We start from the raw sequence: 24,368 nt of genomic DNA on the forward strand, positions 1-24,368 counted from the left end.
CCATTATTGGAGATTGAATGAGTTGTTGTTCTGGACACACTGGCGCCAGCAACCCAAATCTGTGACCTGGAAGGTCATGACGTGCCTCATCGATGGAGATATGTTTCGTCTATCTGTATATGTGTGGAAAATTACTGTGTTTATCTATATCGTAGCCAATGAGAATCATTCAACGTGTAAGCAATGACGTAGCTTAGACCTTGAAAATGGTATAACTGCTGTGATCTTTGTAACTGTAAGGGGGCGGCCTACGAACTCCTGAGGGAGTCTTGAAGCTGACTTCTGCTGATGAAATGGCAAACTATGTTCAGTAAAACTTTCTTTAATTTTTATAATTCCGACTCCGGGTCTTCATTCTTCATATCTGGTTCTGGGTCCTTTAACTGTTAACCCCTAACAATTCCCATACAATTATTTTTCAAAACGTCTAACTCTAATCTTTACGATATGTATTGGCCCATTCCTTTAATTTCTTCTTATTTTATTCTTATTTACAGTGTCAGTTGTGGCTTTTTCATAGAAACTGCCTAAAAGAGCCAATTAACAGCCTTCTCTTCTCTAATTTGGCTTGCTTTCTTCTGTTTCTTCTAACAGTAGGCTATCTTCATTGCTCAAAAGAACAAGGCTGAGTTTCTGGAGAAATGTGTTTGACTTACAATTGCATTTATTTTTCATAAAACGTTTCAACTGTGGATATAGTAATAGTGTTCTGAAATTTTCACATTACAGTGAGTTCTTAAGGATTATAATACAGTTTTTTCTTAGACATCTCTCACGCTTAAATGTTTCCATCAAAGTTACAAATTAAATTTTAAAGTAGGCATATAAAAAATAATAAACAATAGGAAACAAAACCAGTTTTCTACCTTAGTGAACAGAATCAGTGTCTGTAAAAACATATTTTCCCTTTGAATGGCTGTGTATAATAATAATAATAATATTAATAATACTTATTATTATTGCATTTGCTAATTAGTTAAGTAATCAATTAATGCTCAACTAAATAAGTAGAAGTTGGAAGACAAAAATAACTCATTAGCCTACTAATATGTAATCCAGAGTGATGCTGTTGAAAAGGAGGGGCGGGGCGATGGGTCTTCAGTGCTGCTGATGTTTCGAGATGGTGCTCGATGCAGAGCCAACTCTTGCTAACTAACAGAGTATTTTTTTTTTTATTTGTGTTCAATAAAAATCAAGCTGGCGCTGAAATATGTTGCTTTTGAAATCATGCCGAGTGCTCGGAAGTTAACCTGCGCGTGCGCGGTGAAGCTGGAGCTCCAGCGAGGGGAGGAGCTAGAGCTCCAGCTCCTCCCATTTGGCTCTGCATCGAGGACCACTTGGATGTTTCTGCCTTTCTGCGCAGACATGACGCAGCTATAGCGTCCATGAACATTTGTTTTGTAATATTATTTTCGGGTTGTATCAAATTTTGAACGGGCTGCAATTCAATCTAATAGTTATACTATTTTTATGATTTTAGTTAACACATTCGGCTTGGATCTTTGTACATTAAGTCTGTGTTAGTCAAAGCACGCGCGTTGTTGTTGTACCACGTGGTTCTTGACGTTGCGAAAACAAGACGTATTACAAAACATTGTACCGACCCAGCAGTGCTCTCTGCAAACCAGGGACATGGCATGGAGGGGTTGCTTCATGAAACGGGCCAAAATAAACTCGCTATGTACACAATTCCTGTCTCCAAAAAGCTCCAGGTAACGTTAACTACCAGAGTCTTGCATGTAACGTTAGTTGTCACGCTTTGCTAAGAATGACATGAAGTACTTTTCAGTCTCCTCCAATGTTGTGATGACCGTTTTGAAGTAGTTTTTTTTAACTTGTTTTTAATTGTCTCTCATTGTTTTTCGTGGTTGTGTAACTTATATTTATTGCCTATATGTTTTGCACCGCTGAGCGTTTTTGCTACTGTCCTCACTAGACTAGACTAGCAAGCTAAAGGTCAAATTGAATGTAACAGGAAGACAGTAAAACATGAGAAAGGTGCTAAAAACATATACAATCTGCTTGGTAGATTAACCATCCATCCTCAGCAAAGATGTGGCTTCAAGAAAGCTCAGAGACAATCCGAGACAAAAAGAGGTCTCCAAGAGGAGACTGAGGCGGGTCAAAAGCATGTTGTTTCACCCCTTCCAGGAGAACAGGTGCCCCCTAAACCACTGCCACCCAGAAAACCACATAGACTCTTTAGGCCTCTGGTGTTCACAGTGGGGGTACGTATTTCTTCTTACCACCACAATCATGAGAAACCTGAAAATGTGATTATTACATTTAAAATTGTGACTTTCATGTTTGCAAAAGTCATGGAAATAAGTAAAATCTTAAATGTTGATCATAATCTTTAATTCTCGACTCGGGTCTCGTTTGAGACATCTGTATGCTACTAAATCATTGTACAAAATAAATAGCTTACAAATGATAATATGTCCAGTATTCTATGGATTTCTTTAGAAATCTGATGTATCATGTATTGACTGGAGGAGTCATGAAAATTTTTGGTCAAAACATTTACCTCATTATGGAGATAAGAGCCATCTTGAAAACATACCATACATATTTGCTTTATTCAGCTTGTCAAATGTCGATTTGTTGGTTTCGGTAGAGGCTGTTCTAACACCATTTCAGTTTACAGGCTGCTCGTTCGGCACGGCTGCCATCTTGCAGTATGAATCAGTAAAGTCACGAGTGCAAATGGCCATGGAGGAGGCCAAAGAGGAGAAGCGGGATAAACTCGGAGAGGTACAATATTAGTGTAGAACAATTTTATAAGACCAGAAAATTTACCAGTTGTGTTCATAACACTGCGGTTGCATTCTGTGCAGGGTCATAACACAACATACTGGCATAACTGGTGGAATCAACTGTCACACTTCCAGAAGCAGGTGATTCTGGTCATGTCTGTGGTCGATGATTGGTGGAGTGGACTCAGTGAAGGACAAAAGACAGTCACAGGTCAGATCTACATTGAAAATATATGTTTAGGGGCTTAGGGCTTTTTTTTACACTGCACTTAAACCTGGGTTATCGTTGTCTTAAAGTGTAAATTGCAGGTTACATTTTTCACGAAGATAATGCAATGTGCTTACTAAACATAAAGGTAAGAACTGCCCACAATTGTTTTTTTATGTTTTTTTTTATAACAAAAGCATATAATATGAAAAGTTGGTACATTTTACAGTGGTTTTAAGCACGCCCCCTTCCCTTCCAATAGGCTAGGCGTGACGTCATAAAAGGCACTCCAAGCTTTTACTGTCTATGGCTGGTCTATGCTCCAAGCCTAGAGTTACAGTTAGTCTAAACGGCAAATAGGTCAGCAGTTACATTGGAGACCTAGCTAGCAAAAATGTTAACTATTGTGTTTGTGTGGGATGTACGAATACATCAAAAACGGGCTCCACAAGTTCCCCAAGGACAAACGGCTAATTCGTGCCTGTAAAAGCCCGATCCTACCCGGGCACATTGTGTCCGAGCCTGGCCCGGCCAGACACATTAACTGTAATAATGAGCTTGAGCCCAATTTAATACCTTTTAAAACCAATTTAACAATTTTTTTTTTTTTTTTTTATACGGGGGTCATTATTATAACTGACGTTCCCAACTACTTTCTATTTTTCCTTCTCCCGCCCGCAACATGTTTTTTCCCGCTCCTGCCCGCAAAAATACTTTTTTTTTCTGTACCTCCAAATACTTTCAAATTAGCTTACATGTCACCATCATACACATAAATTATTTGTTATTAAAGCATTAACACACAAACCACACTGTTATAACATAAAAACAAGCAGGCTAACTTACAGTCATGCAAACAACTTGAGAAATATCCTGGAATGTTTTCCTCAAAAACCTTAATTTCTTAATTGAAGACTGAAGAAAGAAAGACATAAATATCTTGGATAACGTGGGGGTGAGTAAATATATTATTAAATTTTAATTCTGCACTGAACTAATCCTTTAAATAAAATACTTGATAGATGTGTAGTGCTAGAGCTGTTATGTGAACATATCGCGTGACACCGACACTGCAAATATGCAAACAAGGACGTTAACCCAGGGATTAGGGATGTACAGTATGAAACGGCAGCACATGAATACCCAAGATTAATTGTTGGCCATTGCGTTCCTAGAAATCAACACATATATGTCTGTGATTGGCTACATCGCTCAACGTTGCAAACATGAATACCCGGCCGGGATTAATTATTTTGACCCTGGGGAAATTATAATTAATCAAAAGGCAATAAAGACAGTTCATGATTTTAAATATCTAGGGGTTATTTTAGATTCTCTATTAAAATTGATGTGCATGTAAAGATGCTGTGTAGAACTATCAGAAAAAAAACTTGAATTGTTTTATGATTAGACTGTGTGTGTGTGTGTGTGTGTATATATATATATAATTAAAATGGTTTTAAAAGAATCTTAAACAAACTTTCTTCAGATATCATATGCCAATTAATATCCAAACTGAGTAGTAAGAGGTGCACTACAAGACATGCAACTAATCAGAATTGGATGGTAGCCTACCGAAGAGAAAAACTACATTTGCAAAGTCTACATTTTCAGTTAACGGTACACTGCTTTGGGTCAGTTTGCCAGTTGAACTGAAAGTGCAAACAAAGTAGAGCATTTTTCAAAGAAATCTTAAAAAATGCAGGTTTGTAAACAAACATTGATGGTTGTTCACAGTCTTATTGCTTAGCTTTTTTAAAAGTTTAACTAGAGATTTGGGCTGCAATTTAGCCTTTGGCTAGAAGCCTCTATGTAGAGCATCAGCTGCTCGAAATTATATCAATGTTTTTTTCTGCATTGTTCCTGTTAAATAAACAAAAAAGAATGTGAGGCAGTGTTTAACCAGGGTTAACAATGACCTGGGGTGAAAAGCCCTCTTCTGTAGGTCCAAACTATAGTCTGCTTTCTGCCTTTACGTTCACACCCCAATATCACCTTGTTTTTTTAGGTATCATAGCTCTAAACACTCTGGTTCTGTGTTGTTGGAGAATACCTTCAATGCAACGCTCTTTGGTCAAGTACTTTACATCTAACCCTGCTTCCAGTAAGTGAGTGCTGAGAGTCATTCAATGTGGTTCAGTGAGAAATTTCTTAAATTGATAGTTCACCCAGAATAAAAATGAATCATCTGTATGATGTTCTTTCTTTCTTCTGCAGAACACAAAAGAAAATATCTCAGTGTTATTATTTTTTTTTTCTGTACAATGAAAGTCATTGGGTTCTGTCATGTTCTTCTGGATCTCACTGCCTTTCATTGTATGGGCAAATACAATGGAAACTTTCTTTAAAATATCTTTTGTTTCGCTGAAGAAAGAAAAAGTCTTACAAGTTTGTAACGACATGAGGGTGAGGAAATAATGGCAGTATTTTCATTTTGGGGTGAACTATTGCTTTAAGTGTATTTATTTTGACAGATACCATTGGTTTGTGTGTAACCACCATTTTTGGCAAGATGTTCCTGGTAGGTTTTGCCGTCAACCTTTAGCCTGCTTTGTTTTTATTTCAGAGACACGTTGCCTTCCTATGGTTCTGTCTTCTTTCAGCCATTACTCCATCATTCACATGGTGACCAACATGTATGTGCTATGGACCTTCTCTTCTAGCATTGTCTCTCTGCTTGGGAGAGAGCAGTTTTTGGCCCTTTATCTGTCTGGAGGTTGGTAAATTGTTTAATAAACACTAAAAAAATATTATCTGTCTGTATTTTAGCACATACAGTCCTGGTCTAATTTGATAAATGTATTTTCTTAAGGTGTAATCTCCACATTTGTCAGTTACGTGTTTAAGACAGCTACTGGTCGTCTGGGTCCTTCGCTAGGAGCGGTGAGTTTCCTGTGTCCTGCAAAATCCAACTTATAAGCCAATTATAAATGAACAAATTGAATACTTATTGGTCAAATCCACATGATAGTAACAGCACCCATAGTTATTTTTGTTACATCTGGTGCATGGGGTCTTACCAGAAAATCTTCTGCTATCTAATAACCATAACAAACGAAGACAAAACATAACAAATTAACATATGCACATTGTATAATAACTTCCATAAAAACCTCTTATCTGCATGTTAAAAGCTGTAAAAGTTAACTCTTTACCCATTATTGATGGAATTTTCTGGCTTTCTGTGTTTTTACCATTATACTTTAGGGGGCGCTATGACACATCATCAGAAAGAGTACAGAAACTCTGGGTTAAAACACGGGGGCGAAAAAGAAGCATAAACAAACTAGCATATGTAATCAGATGAATATGTAAAATAACGCGATCATCAACATTAAACAACATATAAATCAAAACGAATCGGTTACCTAAGGTAACCTCAGTTCTCTCTAGATGAGGGAACGAGTATTGCGTAAGTTAGCTTACGCTATGGGAAAGATTCATCTTTTCTGAGAAGTTGAAGCCAAAAAATTATCCTTAAATATTGTATCCATTGTCAAACAGTTCATCTGCAGCAGACCATGAGCAGGCTAGCTAGCAGCTCATTGGTTCACTCAGGGAGAACTGCTACAGCCTATGAGGGAACTCGTTGCTGACACGCTCTCATTGCGTCAAAGCCTGCCAAAAAGGCATGGCCCGAGTCTATAAATAGGCGAGTTTCCCGCTGTTTTCCGGTTTTCATTGAATGAAGCGAGAACACTAGTAGCGCAAGCACGGCCGGGAACACAATACTCGTTCCCTCATCTAGAGAGAACCGAGGTTACGTTAGGTAACCGATTCGTTCTCTTATGAGAGGTTCTCTCGCATTGCGTAAGCTAGCTTACACTACGGGAACGCATGGTCAACGCCGTGCGCGCTAAGCATCCACAATGAGTCCCGGGGGAGGGATCCCGGGGGACTGTTATAAGTGGGAATTAAAGTCCCTGCAAAGGCAATTCTACAAAAAAGTTCTAAACACATTATAAATGTTACATATGTATTGCTAAAACATATTACAAAGACTGTGAAGTACTGAAATGTGGAGTTAGACCGTTAAACAGTTTTTCACCATTGCAATTTTACGGATTGTTTGGGCGGGGCTAAAACAGGGCTCGATGATGCACTGGAGCCCATGAGCTCCTGGGGACACCCCTATTTGATGTCGCACAGAGTCTGATCTCTCCCCTAACACACAATAACACTCCCCGAGCAGCACATTCGCATTCACCGCTCAATCGCAAGTGACTGTCAGTACTATTAGTTACTTCAGCTGAGCCTACAGTTTGCTACCTAGCTATGCCTTCAACACGGACATAAATAGGCTACCTGGATGCGATCACGTACAAAACAGATCGGTATCTTCATTTAAATTCCCTAAAAATGATCACATCAAGAAGAGGTTTTTAGAGAGCCAACCTTGAAGAAGAGCTGAGGATCACCGCCAACACCCGCCTCTGTAGTGATCATTTTACACTGGATAGTTTTATAAACTTTCCTCAGAGACAAATGGGATTCACTGATAATCCACTGTTAGTCTCGCGTAGCCAGACCTTCAGACTGACGGCTGAAGGTCTGGAATTCATAGCAGCTTTCTTTGGTCAAGGCCCGCCCATAAGGCCGTTAGACCGACATGTCAAACAACCAATTACAGTTCGTTTCGTTCAGCGTTAGTGTTGTCAAAAAACTCGGTACTTCGGTACCAAGTCGGTACTAAAAAAAAAAATGTTACGGTACCAGCTTTTCTAGGTACCGAGTACCAGGTTAATCCAGTTCTGTTCTAGACGCGATGTCTGAAACGTGCACAGTTGCGTCCTCTTCATAACGCTGATATGGCTCTCTCTCTCTGAATCCACTTGTTGAAACGAAAGGAGGAAAGAGCCACATATGGAAATATTTTGGATTAGGCTAATGTCACGTTGCCATAAGAGGCCGATTACATGCAAATTCGCAATTTCAAATATAGGCGTGATTCAAGCACGCTCCTAATAAAAACTCGTTGGCGTTGCATAGCAACGACAGATGCCGCGTGAGAGCAAGCGCTTTGGAAAGAATAAGCACGCGCAAAAATATAATTAAAAAACACGCGCGACATGTGAACGGCCTCTAAAGTGCTTTCGGGGTAGTTTTACGAGTACATGAGCACAGTAGTATCTACCCGACACCAGAGTACTATGGTATTAGTATTGTCATTTAATGTCAATGCCAGTTCTAGGCGTATTCTTGCCTTTATAACTCAGCAGGTTTAAAAAGCCTTTTTAAAATTAAATATGAATGCAGTTTTAGATTAATAAAAGGACAGTCAAGTCAAATAAAACATGTTTTATGGTAATGCTACAAAGATACCATTCATAAACATTACTTAGTTATCAACACATTGAGTGAACAATATATTTTTACAACATTAATTAATGTTTGAAAATGTTATTTATTACAAACACCTGATTGTTCATGTTTGTTCACTTAATTCATTGTGCATTAAATAAATAATGGATTAAAACCTTACAAACAACTTTAAAAATGTGTTAGTGTATACTATTGTTTATTTTAGGTCATTTTATCTAATCTTTTTCTAAAGTGTTTATAATACAAATGTACAGTTTCCATACTTGTAACCGTGATAAACACTTAAATATATGTACATTTAAACTAAGCTTTGGTACCGAAATTGGTACCGAGAACCGTGAATTTTAACTGGTATCGGTACCGAATACTGAAATTTTGGTACCGTGACAACACTATTCAGCGTCATGTTTCGGGGCGTGGAAATGTCCCCACAACAACAGACCGGTGTGCAACAAGTCAGTCAGCAGTCACCGGAGGCGCTAACAACGCTCCGTGTTATTAAATTCACCCACGAACTCGCTCATGTCCATCTTATGTCCGCTTTGTCACACGAATGTAAGTTACGTCCCCGCCCCAGTGCGCTCACGCCTACTAAATAAACGCCTCACCTCCGGCGCCGCGCACTTGCTACATTCCCTTTAGCCTTTAGCACATCTAGTGGATGCATAACGCAAACCCAGTCAAACGTTTGACTCTGCAGTATCTTATGTGCCTTATAATCCAGTGTGCGCGACCTATATATGAATACTGAATCGGCCAGCTGCGATGTCAGCGTCTGTTTCATGTTTGTCCACAAACGCAGCTGATATACCCTTCGCAATTAAGTACTTCACTTGATCTTCCATAATAGATTGGAGGGGACATACAACTACGTTTAGCTGATCTTGAGAAATGCTCATTGTCACTCACATAGGCCACTCATATAAACAGAACAGTTTTTCTTCCGCAATCACACATCTGCGCTTTGTTTCCCGGCGGACCGAAAATAAACGCGACACTGACGCCCCCCGGAAATCCGATAAAATTCAACCAATCAGATGACGACTTCGACATTCCTGAAGTGTTTCCAGTTAAGTGTACCATATGCATCAGACGTTTAGCCAACGTTCCGTGGGCGTGACGTCTGAGGCTGAGACTAATCCACTGTTACTGGTGAACGGGACCGAAACGACTATCTCCCGCCTCAGTGTTCATCCTCCCGTCGCGAAAGCAGTTTCACCTAATATCACCGTCGACAGCTTTCCCGCTAGTGGGCGTGGTTTCAGCACAGCCAGCGAACACGCCCCCAGCGTTTGAGAACAGAGATAACTGCTAATTTTTTTAAGATTTTGATAGCTTATTTTATGTACTTGCCAGCTTTTTTATCATTCAAATTTGGCTGGGTGGCTAATAACACATTTTTCTGTGGTGTGACAAACTCAGAACACATACTTAATTTTGACTTTACTGGTACTTTATTAATGTACGTGAACATGAAAGGACCAGCAAGCGGGCCGGGATTGTGTAGTACATAATCACGAGGGAAGAACAAGTGGCACGCCGGTTTTATAAGTGTTACTCCCAATAGTGCAGCTCAAAACAGAAGAGCTGAAGCATACTAGACTGCTAGTAGTTTAGCCTGCAGGGCGGGTACTTCCAGATTGTAAAATCTGACAAAGGTGGAAGGGGAAGCCCATCCCGCTGCCACGCATATGTCTTGAATGGAAATGCCGCTGGACCATGCCCACGATGAGGCCATGCCTCTAGTGGAATGAGCCCTGATGCCCAGAGGGCATGGCAGGTTTTTAGATGCATAAACAGAAACAATAGCGTCCACTATCCATCTGGATAGTGTCTGTTTCGAGGCGGCCAGACCATTAGTACGCCCACCGAACGAAATGAAAAGCTGTACAGAGCGTCTGAACGCGGCAGCGTGTGTAGTGTACAATCTCAGAGCCCGAACCGGACAAAGGAGATTGGCGTCACATTCACTATCGGATGCGGGCAGAGCCGATAGGGAAATAACCTGAGCCCTGAACAGGGTACCAATCGCTTCTAGGTTTGAGTCATTGGGTCCAAATTCGAGACACGCTGCGCTAGAAGAGAGCACGTGAAGGTCTCCCACGCGTTTAACTGATGACAGGGCAATCAGAAAAACGGTTTTTAGCGAGAGGTATTTTAGGTCCACAGACTCTAATGGTTCGAACGGGGGGGCTTTCATAGCTTCGAGAACTATAGAAAGATCCCAAATGGGAAATGAAGGGGGGCGCGGGGGTTCGTCCTTCTAGCTCCCCTGAGGAAGTGGATGACTAGCTCGTCTTTTCCTTAAGACAGAGCGCGTCGGGGTTCAGCGAACGCCGCGACAGCTGCCACGTAAACCTTGAGAGTGGATGGGGACCTGCCCTTGTCCAGCATCTCCTGAAGGAAGACGAGCAAAGACGACACCTCGCACCGCAGTGGGTCTAGGTTTTTGTCGGTGCACCATTTTGAGAACACAGACCATTTTGACGCATAGAGCTTCCAGTAGAAGCCGCTCTGGCGTTCATGATCGTGTTTAACACTCCCTCTGGCAAAGCAACGGATAGTCGTTGATCACCAAAGCATGAAGCACCCAGCGCTGAGGATGGGGATGCCAAATCACACTGCAAGCTTGAGAGAGGAGATCTGCTCTGACTGGAATGGGCCACAGGGCTGTCTGCGACAGCTGAGCGAGCTCCGGGAACCAAGTCTGACTCTCCCAACGCGGGGCTATGAGGAGCACCGAGTGGCGTGTTTCCCTGATCCTCTGTAAAACCTGTGGCAACAGGGAGACCGGAGGGAATGCATAAAGCGGGCGGCTGGGCCACTCCTGGGCTAGCGCGTCCTCGCTCTTTGAGAGAAATATTGGGCAGTGAGCGTTCTCCTCTGACGCGAAGAGATCCACCTCTGCTCTGCCGAATATTCGCCACAGTTTCTGGACTGTTTGAACGTGCATTCTCCCGGAAGTATGGGGTTCCTGGACAGTCTGTCTGGTCCGTCGTTCAGATGGCCCGGCACATGCGTCGCTCTTAGCATGAGCAGGTGGCTCTGGGACCAAACTAAAATGCGTTTCGTCAGCAGGAAGAGGTTCCTGGATCTGACACCGCCCTGACGGTTGAGACCTGTTTTACAGCCGTATTGTCCGAGCGGATCAATACGTGGTGACCCCGAATGCGCGGGAGGAAAAACACGAGCGCTTTCTCGACCGCGATCATCTCCAGACAGTTTATGTGTAGGGAGCTCTCTTGAACTGACCAGTGGCCAGAGGCCGATGAGCCCTCGCAGACCGCGCCCCAACCTGAGTTGGATGTGTCTCTTCAACCAAAGCTGAAGGGGGCGCATGCGCAGGAGACCCAGCTGAAGCACTGCGGCGGCTGAGGCCATGTAACCCAGCGCCTTCTGAAAAGTTTTCATCTGAAAGGATGCGGCAAGACGCTGAACACGGCGTGCGTGGTGTGTAGATAAGCGAGCCGTCATAGCCACTGAGTCTAGATCTATTCCCAGGAAAGAAATTGTCTGACTGGACTGAAGTGAGCTTTTTGTCCAGTTGACAGAGAGGTCCAATGTGTTCAGATGGTCGAGGAGAACTGTACGATGAGACAGTAACTCCATCTGTGATTGTGCCAAAATCAGCCAGTCGTCCAAATAGTTCAAAATTCGCAGCCCCTGACTCCGCAGGGGGGCGAGCACCATATCCATGCACTTCATGAACGTACAGGGTGTTAGGGATAGGCCGAACGGGAGGACGGTGTATTGATAAACCTGGCCGTCGAAGGCCTTTTCTACATTTCGCCTGTGACAGGGATTTATCTGGATCTAAAAATAGGCATCTTTCAGATCTAGAGAGATGAACCAGTCCCCCTGGCGTACATGCGCGAGGTGTTTCTTAACTGTAAGCATTTTGAACGGTCTCCTCATGAGTTCTTTGTTCAAAAATCTGAGATCTAAGATTGGTCTGAGGCGCCGTCTTTCTTGGGGACAAAAAAATAACGGACTGACTGGACAGCGGCGACGGAACTGTAACAGATAGCCGTATTTTATTGTGCTTAGCACCCATGGGGAGATTCCCGGAATAGCTTCCCACGCTTAGAAACGTGACGCTAGCGGGTGAATGGCTATATCGCCCTGATTGTTGCACATAGCGGGCTGGACACAGTGTGTGGGCACGCTAGAATGTTTAAGGCAACGGGACTTACACTCGGAGAGGAGTTTATGGGCCGTGTAACAGGCGCGTTTATGCACTCTGACACTCGAGTGGGCTATGTCCGCTCTATGGGAGTGGGCTCTGAGAGAGACACGGGACATGTGGTGCTTTTGTGTATGGGTGAACACAGGAATGTGGGCACATTTTTCTACACAAGAGGCTTTTATGCAGAGGAGGGACGCATGCACGGCTCGCTTATGAACTCTGACACTCCAGCGGGCAGTGTCCGCTTTATGTGAGTGGGCTCTGACCGAGACACGGGGAGTGTGGTGCTTTTGTGTATGGGCGTACACAGGATTGTGGGCACATATTCGACACAAAAGGCGTGTGTATACATACACATGTACAGTATGTGTATACACATAGTGGGCTGAACAAGTGTGTGAGCGCGCTTACAGTGCTTGTGCGTGACGGCTCGCGAACAGCCAATGGCTGTTTAGTGAGTGACTTCCCGATAAACGTGAATGGGGAGCGAGTCACGGTGTGATGAGCGAGCGTGGTCTCGGGCACGGGTGTGGTGTTTGTGTGTAGGAGTAAACACTGAGCTGTGGGCACATATGCTACACCTATAGCATGTTTGGCGTAAGCCAGACATTATGCACTTATGCCTGATTGCATTTTAGCCTGATACAGGCGCGCAAGTGCGTGTTAGAAACGTGAGCGCTGTAAGAGGCAGAAGACTATATATAGCCTGAAAAGGCTGCACTTGTGACGTGCGTGGGGCCGCGTGCATGTAGAAACGTGAGCACTGCAAGTGGGCACGAGACTGAAGAGGCTGGGATGCGTGCGACCTGGCCGTGTAATAGAGCGGGCAGAAAGAAGATGTGAGCACAGTCATGGGCACATCTGTTACAGATAACACTCTAGCGGCATAGCCAGCTAAGAGAGTGGGCTCTGTTAGACACGGGAATGCTGTGTTTTAATATGGGTGAGCACAGGGGTGTGGGCACCTATTACACTTGAACAGAAAAAGCATCTGTAACAAGGTTCAGGGAAGAAGGAGGCAGGAACCGGATAACAATCAAAAAATAAAACTTTATTTAAACGAAATAAACAAATTGCCTGCCAGCAGTTCCTCATGGCTACCCAAAATAAAACATAAATACCGGCCAGCAGCCCCTCGCGGATGACTGCTGGCTTACCAAAATAAAGTATAAAACACAAACAAAAACAGCCCTGTTCCTCTCTCGATCATCCACTCCGTCGCTCCCCCTTTATGCCTCTGCTCCTTCGTGAGAGATGCGAGACCGGTGCTTCGCAGGTGCTGCTCATTAGCAATCGCAACACCGGCCTCGCGACTTTCTGTCACGTCCCTCGGCCGTCCTGCTCACCACATACCCCCATCACCCCTCACAGGGGGGTACACCCGAACTGTGCCCATAACCAGGATTATAGCTTGTCAAGTGTTGAAAATTGTATATAGTGTTTGAACAAACGTGTCGGAAAAAGTGCACTTTCCACACGGTCCCTTACTCGCGTCTCCGTCAAGAGCAAGCTCTCCCGGTGAAACTCACATTGCGGAGGCTTTTGAGGGGCAGTGCCTATTATATAGAGCGAAGTCATATTTGGCTAAGTTGTTTAGGAGGTAATTTCCATTTTTCAGTGAATGTTTGGTGAATATCAAAAACAAAACTAACTTTACCCTGCTTAGAAGCTGCGCGGAGTTACACAACACACACAACATAATATAACTATATTGTGCGTGCTACAGAAAACATAACAGCAAACATTATTGATAATACTTACAGATTGTGATTCGGAGGAGGACGAACCTGATCCATATACACTGGATACTGAGCCCTCCTTCAGTAACAACCGGCTTGCGAATGATTCGTCATTAAAATGATGAGAACACAAGGTTCGGGCTATACTGTTGTGGTATCATTGCAAATATAAACTCTGACCACTGATTCTTCACATGCTCGTCCCTGGACAATGGAAACAAGTGGCTGAACTGTCTTTGCAATGTAGAACACAGCGTCTTCTCGACATGATGCAATTCAGCTGAAGTATTTGAATGTGTTCTAGACGTCTCTTCAAGTCTGTGCGCAGTTGTTGGGAGCGGCCAATGACCTCTCTACATCACGATGTAACAGCTAATGACTAAAAACATTAGAGAGATGGGTGCAAACCGGCCTCGGCGGGCTAAAAACACACTCGTTTCTCATGTCGCCGCTGACGCATGTGGGCGGGGGAGCGCGGCTGCTTTCTGTAACGTAAGAAAGCTGTCTGCAAGCTCAGAGCTGCATAAAATTATCTGCAAGAGCCTGAACCGAACACTGGTCTCTGGCGCGAAAAGCTTTGTGTTTTACCACTGAGCCACAGCAGTAAAGACACAAGCTGAATAGCACAAGCAGATAAGAGGGCGTGATAGTGGCGAACAGGTCCAGCGTCGGCAGAACTAACACACCATAAACCCATTTTTGGTGAAGCTATGCACGGGGGACGGGCTGGCTCTCTTGTAAAGTAAAGAAAGCTAGCCGTGGTCGGCACAGCTGTAAGCGGCTCGTCCCTCATACAGCGCGGGACTCCGGCGCTGAGAGGGGCGCGGCATGAGCCGCACGTGTGCTAGGCATCTTTAAAAAGGTGCTCGCTGCTCTTTTGTGAAGTTACACCATCAAAATACAAATGTAAGGATACATCGCCGGATGGCGTTAGCTCACAGGATGGCTGAAGGTGGCGAAGACGGCCGGCTTCCTCAGACTCTGTCCACGCTCGCTAAGAGATGCCTTCTCGATGGCGACGCGGCTTCCTCTCGGAGATCAGCAGGTGCGTATAGCCTTTCTGAATTGATGAAAATCGGAAAACAGCGAGAAACTCGCCTATTTATAGACTCGGGCCACGTTTTTGCAGGCTTTGACGCAATGAGAGCATGTCAGCTTCTCATTGGCCGCGAGTTCAACCGGGTTCCCTCATAGGCTGTAGCAGTTCTCCCTGAGCGAACCAATGAGCTGCTAGCTAGCCCGCTCATGGTCTGCTGCAGATGAACTGCGTTGACAATGGATACAAAATTAAAGGATTATTTTTTGGCTTCAACCTCTCATAAAAGATTAATCTTTCCCGTAGCGTAAGCTAGCTAACCTCTCGTAAGAGAACTGCCTAACAAAATCGAGGATGAAGTATCAACTCAGGATGAGCTATAGGACCGTGAAGATTTTGGGTTGTTGGACTCCATCTACTTTTTGACCATTGTTCTGAATCCTATCCAGACATAGTCTTTGACAAAAGGAGACTTTCTTAGCTATTTGTTCAAAAAGTTTTTTTTTTTTTATGAATCTTTTCTTATGAAACTTTCAACCCACATTCAGTTGTTGATAAAAACACTATTTTTTTTTTATTTTTTTTTTATTTTTTAAAGCAGAGGTCCATTCTTTTTGTATGTATTGCGTTTTCAGATATTCCTGCAACAAAATATTTGGGGGGACATGAAAATGACAATGTCAACTTTTTAAAAAGAAAAATGCTGTCGGGGGATTAACATATTAACTTAAAATATCAATTAACTTTTATGTTTAATGTAGTAACAGAATAATTTTTGATCATATATATTTCATCTTTATGTAAATGGCAGTTATTTTGCACATGAAGAAATAAACAAATCTGTACATTTATATTTAATATTCCCCACAAAATATGCAGTTCAATTAATCGGCTGTGTTTACAGTGTATATATATATATATATATATATATATATATATATATATATAGTGAACATATTAAACACTGCCGGTGTTCCAGTGCTATAAAGGCCTCTTTGATATTGATTTGTGTCCTGCAGTCAGGGGCCATCATGACGGTTCTGGCAGCAGTCTGCACCAAGACTCCTGAAGCTAAGCTGGGCATCCTCTTGCTTCCTATGGTCAGCTTCACTGCAGGAAATGTAAGTGGGTCTGCAAAATAATTCAGGTTTATCCTATTCCTTCGTATTTGCGGAGTGAGATGTCAATAATGTTGTTTCATATGTTCTAGGCTTTGAAAGCTCTTGTTGCTTTGGATACAGCTGGTCTCCTCCTGGGCTGGAGGTTTTTTGATCATGCAGCCCATCTTGGTGGAGCTCTGTTTGGAGTGTGAGTGCTTCACTGTTCTCCACACAACTGATAACAGTGGGGGTGTAAAGAATAGGTATCTACCCATTTTAGGGGTCACTGGTGTATGTTTGTAGTGTCATTTACAACAGCTTAGAGCACAGCTCAACCAATCATAATCAAGGACCAGAACTATCCTTTTTGTCACTCGTAGTCCATGGGCCCTAGCGCATCCACGTTTGCTAGTTTAAGTAAGTTCACAAAAGAGTAGTTATATACTGATAATTTACTCACCCCCATGTCATCCAAGATGTCCATGTCTTTCTTTCTTCAGTCGAAAAGAAATTAAGGTTTTTGATGGAAACATTCCAGGATTTTCTCCATATAATGGACTTCATTGGGAACCAAACGGTTCAAGGTCCAAATGAGAGTTTCATTGCAGCTGCAAAGGGCTTTAAACGACACCAGACGATGAATAAAGGTCTTATCTTTTATCTAGATTTATTCATTTTGATGAACGAGTTTGAACAGGAGAGTCACGAACGCTCATCACAGAACAGAGCAAAGCGAGCATTTGTGCTTATAAAACTTATACTTTTTTTTATTTTTGAAATGACTGATCGTTTCGCTAGATAAGCGAAATCTAGGGGGTGAAGTCCATTATATGGTGAAAAATCCTGGAATGTTTTCATCAAAAACCTTAATTTCTTTTCAACTGAAGAAAGAAAGACATGGACATCTTGGATGACATGGGGGTGAGTAAATTATCAGCAAAAGTTTTTTTTTTTTTTTTGTTTTTTTTTTTAAAGTGAACTACTCCTTTAATGAGTAGTGGGTGTTTTTTTGCAATTTGCAACCAGAAAGACTGAACGCTTCTCCAAAGAGGAAACCGAATCTGCTAGTACTCAAGGTTAAACCGTGCCAGCAGACCATATACGGGAAAGCTGTGTTGAACCATATCTTTATGTACACTATGATAATCTTTTACAATGTAATCCTTTTATTTTTTATATTTGGCATGTTTGTGTGCCCTGTGTGTGTAAGTGTACACGTGTTGTGGACCCGCCTATAGGCTTATTTAAAAAATTTACTTTAGACCATGTTTTTGTTGGTCAATGACACAGTCTATTTCAGTTGCCTCAAAGTACCAATGCGCCAACAATGCTCCTGAACACATCTCATTTTCAGACCAGCCGCCCATGGGCGCACAAATACTGTAGGTGCAAATGCATTTGCTATTTAAACAACCAAGTCATGCGTCAGGCTGAAACTAGCAAAAAGAAAAACGCTTGCGTCGTGTCTACCGCTGATTTGCGTCTTGTGAATGAAAGTGCCCATGTGTGTCAGTTTTGAGGTCATCTACTGTATATGTTAGAGCTGTGGTTTGCAACCCACGGCTCAGCTCATTTTAAACGACCAAAAATATTGAAGACCCATGTTTCTTCACAAATATTTTTATTAAATCAAATGTTCTGTGGACTAAAAAAAGCAGAAGCATATAAGAGAGTTTCAATATAAGAGAAATGGTTGAACTCATCTAGTGATTTATCATGAGGGATTTAAGCATTTGGACATTTGGTTATGTTCTCTCTCACCTTTTACCTTTAATTTCATTTTCTTCCAGGTGGTACATTGCATATGGTAATGAAATGATCTGGAGGAACCGCGAGCCACTGGTGAGATTATGGCATGAACTAAGGAACAAGCCCAACGGCAGACCCCGACCAGGAGGTGGTGGTCAAGTTTAGGATTATTCAGCTGCCTCAAGATCACTGGACCCTCTCATTTCAGAAACAGAACTTTCCTTCAGAATACTGACTGACTAACGTAAATTCGAAGAATTAGTGCAGATGCTCAGTACACGTCTCCTTCTTTTCTCAAGCCTGTTGTCCTATCATTAAAGGAAAAAAGGGTTGTAAGAAGAAGCCTATAAAAAGAATCCCCATGACATTTCGCAGCAGCGCTATTGTCTGAGGACAAAGGCATCGATCTCTACGTGGAGCTCAGTATGTTTGTGTATAGTGAGGTCTGAGACCATATAGAAAATCTGGGATTCGGAATTTAATGTAAAACCTGGAAATAAGCAAAGTTGTATGTTTTTATGGAAATATCGAATGCAATTCACTGCTGCACTATTGCTTGGTCATTAATCCAATTCTCTGACATCAGCATGTTAACTAGTCTGTATGAGAGATCAGATTATCTGGGAATTAATATTCCAAAAGAGCATCTGACTTCAAAGGAAGCGCCTCTTGGAACATTCTCAAATCTCAAGTCTAAGGTGAAATACAGGCCAAAGGCATCTGTCCAATAGAACATGACTGTGTTATGTTTTTACAAAGGGTTTTAAAATATGAATCTATTTATTAGATAAAGTTATTGGTGGACTTTCATGAAAAGCTTTCTACTCACCTCAGGAGAGAATACTGTCAAAATATTAAGAGACAATAAATGTATTCAAAGTTTGCATGATCTCTTTATTAATGCTGACTGCAGATTTCTGTGGACATTTATCTCCTTTAAAATTGCCATAAGATAGCTGTTTACTGTCAAATTTTCATGATTTCTTTTCTTGTAAAAAGTGAAATTACCTATAATACCTTATAAAAATTTTTTATATTTTGTAAACATAACATACCAATACTGAGATACTACACTTAAACGTATACTTAAAAACATACAGAAAGCACATGAAAACAGGAAGTTAGACAGAACAATACCATAGAATCTTGGAGACAGAGAGAAAAATGTATGTGACTATAAATCTTATAATTCTGATTCACCAGATGTTTATTGTGTGTAAATGGCAGATCAGGTCATACAGTTGTAGCCTGGTTCAACCAGACTCTAGTACATTTCATTTGTACATAGTGTCTGGCCTCCCTCAATTGAGAAACGTTTCCTTCCTTGTAGGCGGGTTCACTATTAAAGTTCAAATCTATTGGATCTGCCCAGAGTCACTCACGATCTGCCATAGCCAATCGCTAATGTGTGGTCGTGAGTGACGTATGTCATGCGCCGAAACGGCTGGAAACAACCATAGACAGTAAAAGAAACAAGTCCGATCTCCGAATGATCAGAGGATTAAATTTACAATAGGATTTCAGTCAACGAGAGCTGCAGGTTTTGTTAATCTAGGAACAATTATTAATTCGAAATGTATATTTGACATGAAGGACAGTGATTATTCAGTCAATGGTCGAAGCTGTGTCTAATCATTACAAATACGCCGCTGTGGTCGTTTCTGATCTGCCGCAAATGCTGTAGCAGCTACAGTGAATGATCAGTCTTGTCTCTATCTGCAGATGTGTAATAAACAACAATTTTTCATATTACGTATTTTTGTTTCTTAATTACCTTAATTATGGTCTTCAAAGTATGTGTTTGTACATTTTTATATGGCATTTAGTTGTTTTTTTTTATTAAAACAAATTAACCATTGACATCTAAAACTGAAAATCAAATATAGTCTCCAAAGTATGGGTTTTCAAATTTTTATTTATGACAATTTTTTTTTTTTAATCACAACCAATTTGTATGATTTACAACATGTAAAACTGACACACCAACCTCCTGCACGAGTACACAAAGGGGCTCAAAATGTTCATCACAAGAATCAGTAAATTTACTGTTGGGAATCTGAGCGACTGACATGACTCCTGAGCGGATCTTCAACAATAGTTTAGCAGCCAGGACTCGGGGCTTCCGAACACCGCGAACACCAGGCTAAAGTCCAAAATGTCACGGTCATTGTGCACAAGCTGCCCAGCACAAACTTCCAACCTTTCTGCCTCCTTCACTTGGTCCTCCGTTGTGCAACAAGAGGTGAGATGATAACAATCCGGCTTTAAATTCTGTATATTCGGCAGTTTCTTTTCCAACAACGGACCGACTGGCTTTTCTCACGTCTTTCTCCGCTGCCATTACTGCACTCTAACTGACGCACTACATCAACGTCATCGTTCTTAGCCACTCCCTCTATTCGCTGATTGGTCCTACAAAAAATTGATTTCTGGAAACCTAAGGATATGGAGCGGTCCCAGACGTAGTACTGAAGTAAAATGAAATTGAGCGGAAGTGCGTAGGAGGGCGCAGCCAGGCTAATACAGTGGTTCATGTATGAGCAAAAAAAAATCATTAACACATTACAAAACATAAAAACAGAGATGTCAATAAATGTTTAAGGTTTTAAAATGTTTTATTAACAAAGTTCGGGAGAAGCACGTACACGGTTGGAGAGCACTCAGCAATCATGATTAAAACGTGTATATAGACTCAGCAGTCTCACCTCATTTCTCCACTCTTCTAGTCCTAAACCACTTTACATACAGGGGGAGTACTCTGGGTTTGGGCCGAATTACGAGATCGGAGCCCTCCCCCCGGACAGCACGGCAAATACGCATTATACTTTATTCCCTTTAATTGTATGTAAGTGTGAACTCGTGAAAGAGTTCCACACTGTTACCTCGCTGTGCATACAGCATGAAATCAAAAACTTTCATTTGTCCCATTTTCCAACAATTGTGCTACTCTTTTGTGGACACATCTACACTACACTTGGACACATCTACACAAGAAGGTATGACACTTAAGATTTGTCATTGAATATCTGTATTTACCTTTACCTCTAACTTATCCATGTTTATATTTTGCTTGCAGTAATAATGTACCACATTGTCAGTTTTGTTGACTCTGACGAAGTGGAGGTTGTGCCGGCAATCTGGGTGGAAAATGGTGTGTGTGTATGGCCTCCTTACAAGGGTAAAGGAATTCAAAGGGCAACCAAGTGTTTGGAGCAACCCCACGAGTCTTGGTCTGCATACAAAGTTAAAATTCTGTATACTGCAAGTATGTATCCTTTTTCTATACAATACATTCAGTTAAAAAGTTTAAATGGTAAACAACTTTTTGTTATGATGTGTGAATTCTGTTTTTCATAGAAAATTATAGTGAAGCACGTCGGAAACTGCCGCTTGCTGAACAACAGACCGATCTCCAGTCAGAGGCTGAGCCTGACTCCCTGAGGCCACCAAAACGGAAAATAAAGTAAGATTGCATTTATTTTGTAATTCTTTTTTGTAACTTCTATCTTTGTGCAGTTTAACAAATTAACATGCACATTTCTTTTTGAACTGCAAAAAGGGAATTTGACACTGAATAGTGTCTTTACATGAACATTTTCTTAATCAAATTTAGTATGCTAATCATTAAAAAATGTCACCTTTCTTAAAGACGAAACTGGCGCCAAATGGATGAATATGACACTGATGAGGAGACTACTGCACCCATAAAAAACAATTTGCCACAAGCCCCACAAATACATCCACTATCCAACATTAGTTTTTCGGCTTCTTATGAGCTACAACCAAGTCCTCAAAGACAAAACCCTGTATGGCACCAAAAGTCTCCAGATGTAACGCAGTTCAAAGAAACTTCAAGACCATCCTTGTTGGAAATAAGTCCTGCCCCTGAAAGGCATGAAATAACTCTTGGGCCAGCATTACGGCAAGCAATTGACTTGTCTGAACCATCTCTACCACTTCACCAGACTTCACAGCAGCCATGGCAAGTAAGTTCTGCTAGAAAATCACAAGAAACGTGGCAAAGTATATACAACTTTTGATGTGATGTGGCAACAATATACAACTTTACAGTCTCCCGAACAGTCGATACATTCACCGCGGAATCTCGAAACACCTAGACCACAGAGGAAAAGCCTCTCAAGCGATGACCGCTTAATAAGATGTAAGATTTCTTTTTGTTTTTTCTATCATATATTCACTGTTAGCATAAGGCCAATGTCATATCAGTGGTGGTGTGGTAAACCTTTCAATACCCGTGTTTAATGTTTTAGCACTTCTACATGACGTAATATCGAAGCAGGAAATTCTTATGGAGCAGCAGAGGAACATTATAAGGATAGTGCAAGATCTCAAAGCAAACAATATTCGGGAGATCACAGAGGCACAGAACCAAGGTCCAAAGTGGTTTCCAATTGAAGACTTAAGGTCGTTAACTTCCCTGGAAAGTGATCTTCGATCCTGTCCAGTAACGAGACAAAAAGTGGTAGGTAACACTGTCAGTAACGCACAGTTGCATACTGTTATCACTTACAAATTCTGGTTGTAATCACTGTTATAATTAAATGGTGTGTGATTAATCTAAAACATGAAACATCTAGCAACAACAAAAAAGTTTTGTTTTGACTTACTGTAATAGTGATGGCATGTTTTAAAAATATTTCAGGTACTTGAACTAGGATTGCTGGGTGGAGTGGATGTTAAGGACACGGTCTGGCGGATTATGAGACACGCAATAAAAAATGACTTTGCCAAAGTGGTCAACTGGAGAGGTGTACATGGAAAGACACGTTTCCAAAGCTTGCAGCTTAAAAACATTGTGATTGGTAAGTGCATTTTTATTGTCTAAGTCTATCTGGAAATTCATGACTATTCCCTCATGAATTTTGAAAGTTTTAATTCTTTGACCAGTGCATGGTGTCTTGTAATACAAAATACATTAATGCTTTATGTCTCTATTGTTCATTTTATTTTAAAAGTATATTTTTTAACTCTGTATTTGTATGCTCCTATTCTAGAGGCTGTAAGAAGAAATCCTATGTGTGCACATACATCTGAGCTGGAGGTCGAAAAAGTTATTAAAAGGTGGTTTCATCTAGCTGGAGACCGCGATGGTGGCAGAAAAAGGAGGACACCTTTGCAAAATGTTAATCACACATTTTAATTTTTTTTTCATCACTTGCTTTATTGTTTTTATCAATTGAAATTTTTTTTGCTTGATTTCTGTTGCTTTTTAGTATGGTGGCCGAGGGCTCAACGCGCTGCAATAGGAGAAAACACTTGCAAATAGAAAACACAAGCAAATTAAGAAAACATCATCAGTTTGACAGCACATGTGCTGCAAATACGCAAAACGCAACCAAATACAGAAAAGTGCTACAAAAGCATAACACAATTATCTAATCAACTGTGGTGTTTTTTTTGTTTGTTTTTTTTAGTTATTATTATTTATTGGTTGCATTTGTATTTGCAGTGTTGTGAAGCTGATGTTTTCTTAACTTGCTGGTGTTTTTCTTATTTGCATGTTTTCTTTTGTTGCAGGACGTTGAAGTCCGTTTGCAGGGTTTTTTTTTGTATTTGGTAGCGTTGAGTATTCGCAGCATGTGTGTTGTCAAACTGATGGAGATGTTTTCTTAATTTGCTGGTGTTTATTTCTGTTTGCATGTTTTCTTCTGTTTCAATGCTTTGAGATCTCTCGGCCACCGTATTCTTTTTTTTTTCTTTCTTTCTGTATTTTACTGTTTAAGTATTACACATACTTTTTAAAAAAAAATTTTTTGTATAATCACATAATTGCTAGGGGTGGGAATCTCGCACTCACGATTTGATGCGAATACGATTCAGAGGGCTGCGATTTATTTTAATCTTTTAAAAGTGTGTGTGTGTGTGACGATAAATACTTTGCTTTAAAGGTACAAAGTAATGACCCATAAAGAATTAATGCACAATATATTTTATTAACATTGCAAAGAACCAACAGGAAAATAAATGTATGCCTGAACTAGCAGCATACTTGCAGTAAGCATACCTCTGGGTGGAAACATGTCATGGCTTCTCATATTTGTCATGTTTCCAAAATATTGTAGTTTTATTCTGCAAAGCTTACAACTAGTGTGGCTTTTGTCCAGCTCCTTTTCCCCTTCAACTTCAGGAGCCAAAATATTTCCACACGTCAGCTTTTAAACTAACGCGGAGGGTGTTTTAGGCGCGCCACTGCACTTACTTCCACGCTTCTGAGTTCTGTCTTTCGCGTTCCGACAATATTATATTTTATA

At 41.3% G+C, this 24,368-nt stretch overlaps 2 protein-coding genes across 3 annotated transcripts; both read left to right on the forward strand.

Annotated features, from left to right (window-relative positions):
- The first annotated feature begins 1,360 nt into the window (after positions 1 to 1,360).
- parla (presenilin associated, rhomboid-like a) lies at positions 1,361 to 18,978 on the forward strand. 2 transcript variants are annotated; one of them, XR_005618150.2, is made up of 10 exons: positions 1,361 to 1,712; positions 2,030 to 2,228; positions 2,641 to 2,754; positions 2,838 to 2,967; positions 4,973 to 5,068; positions 5,531 to 5,680; positions 5,777 to 5,847; positions 16,267 to 16,368; positions 16,458 to 16,610; positions 18,138 to 18,252. XR_005618150.2 is itself a non-coding variant. In XM_039649531.2 (10 exons), exons 1-10 carry the CDS (start codon positions 1,633 to 1,635, stop codon positions 18,259 to 18,261), a joined length of 1,164 nt encoding a protein of 387 aa, XP_039505465.2. In that variant the 5' UTR covers positions 1,362 to 1,632; the 3' UTR covers positions 18,262 to 18,978. The 2 variants fall into 2 exon arrangements, 1 of the variants encoding a protein (XP_039505465.2); XM_039649531.2 differs by having other exon boundaries at positions 1,362 to 1,712; positions 16,458 to 16,555; positions 18,138 to 18,978.
- A 2,199-nt stretch (positions 18,979 to 21,177) lies between these two features.
- On the forward strand, positions 21,178 to 23,339 carry LOC148981395 (uncharacterized). The gene is made up of 7 exons (XM_089131715.1): positions 21,178 to 21,361; positions 21,454 to 21,559; positions 21,746 to 22,042; positions 22,128 to 22,258; positions 22,368 to 22,579; positions 22,760 to 22,919; positions 23,112 to 23,339. Exons 1-7 carry the CDS (start codon positions 21,178 to 21,180, stop codon positions 23,255 to 23,257), a joined length of 1,236 nt encoding a protein of 411 aa, XP_088987841.1. The 3' UTR covers positions 23,258 to 23,339.
- The last annotated feature ends 1,029 nt before the right edge of the window (positions 23,340 to 24,368 follow it).

This window comes from Pimephales promelas, chromosome 5 (assembly GCF_988280905.1).
Source record: "Pimephales promelas chromosome 5, fPimPro1.hap1.1, whole genome shotgun sequence".
Lineage (NCBI taxonomy): Eukaryota > Metazoa > Chordata > Actinopteri > Cypriniformes > Leuciscidae > Pimephales > Pimephales promelas.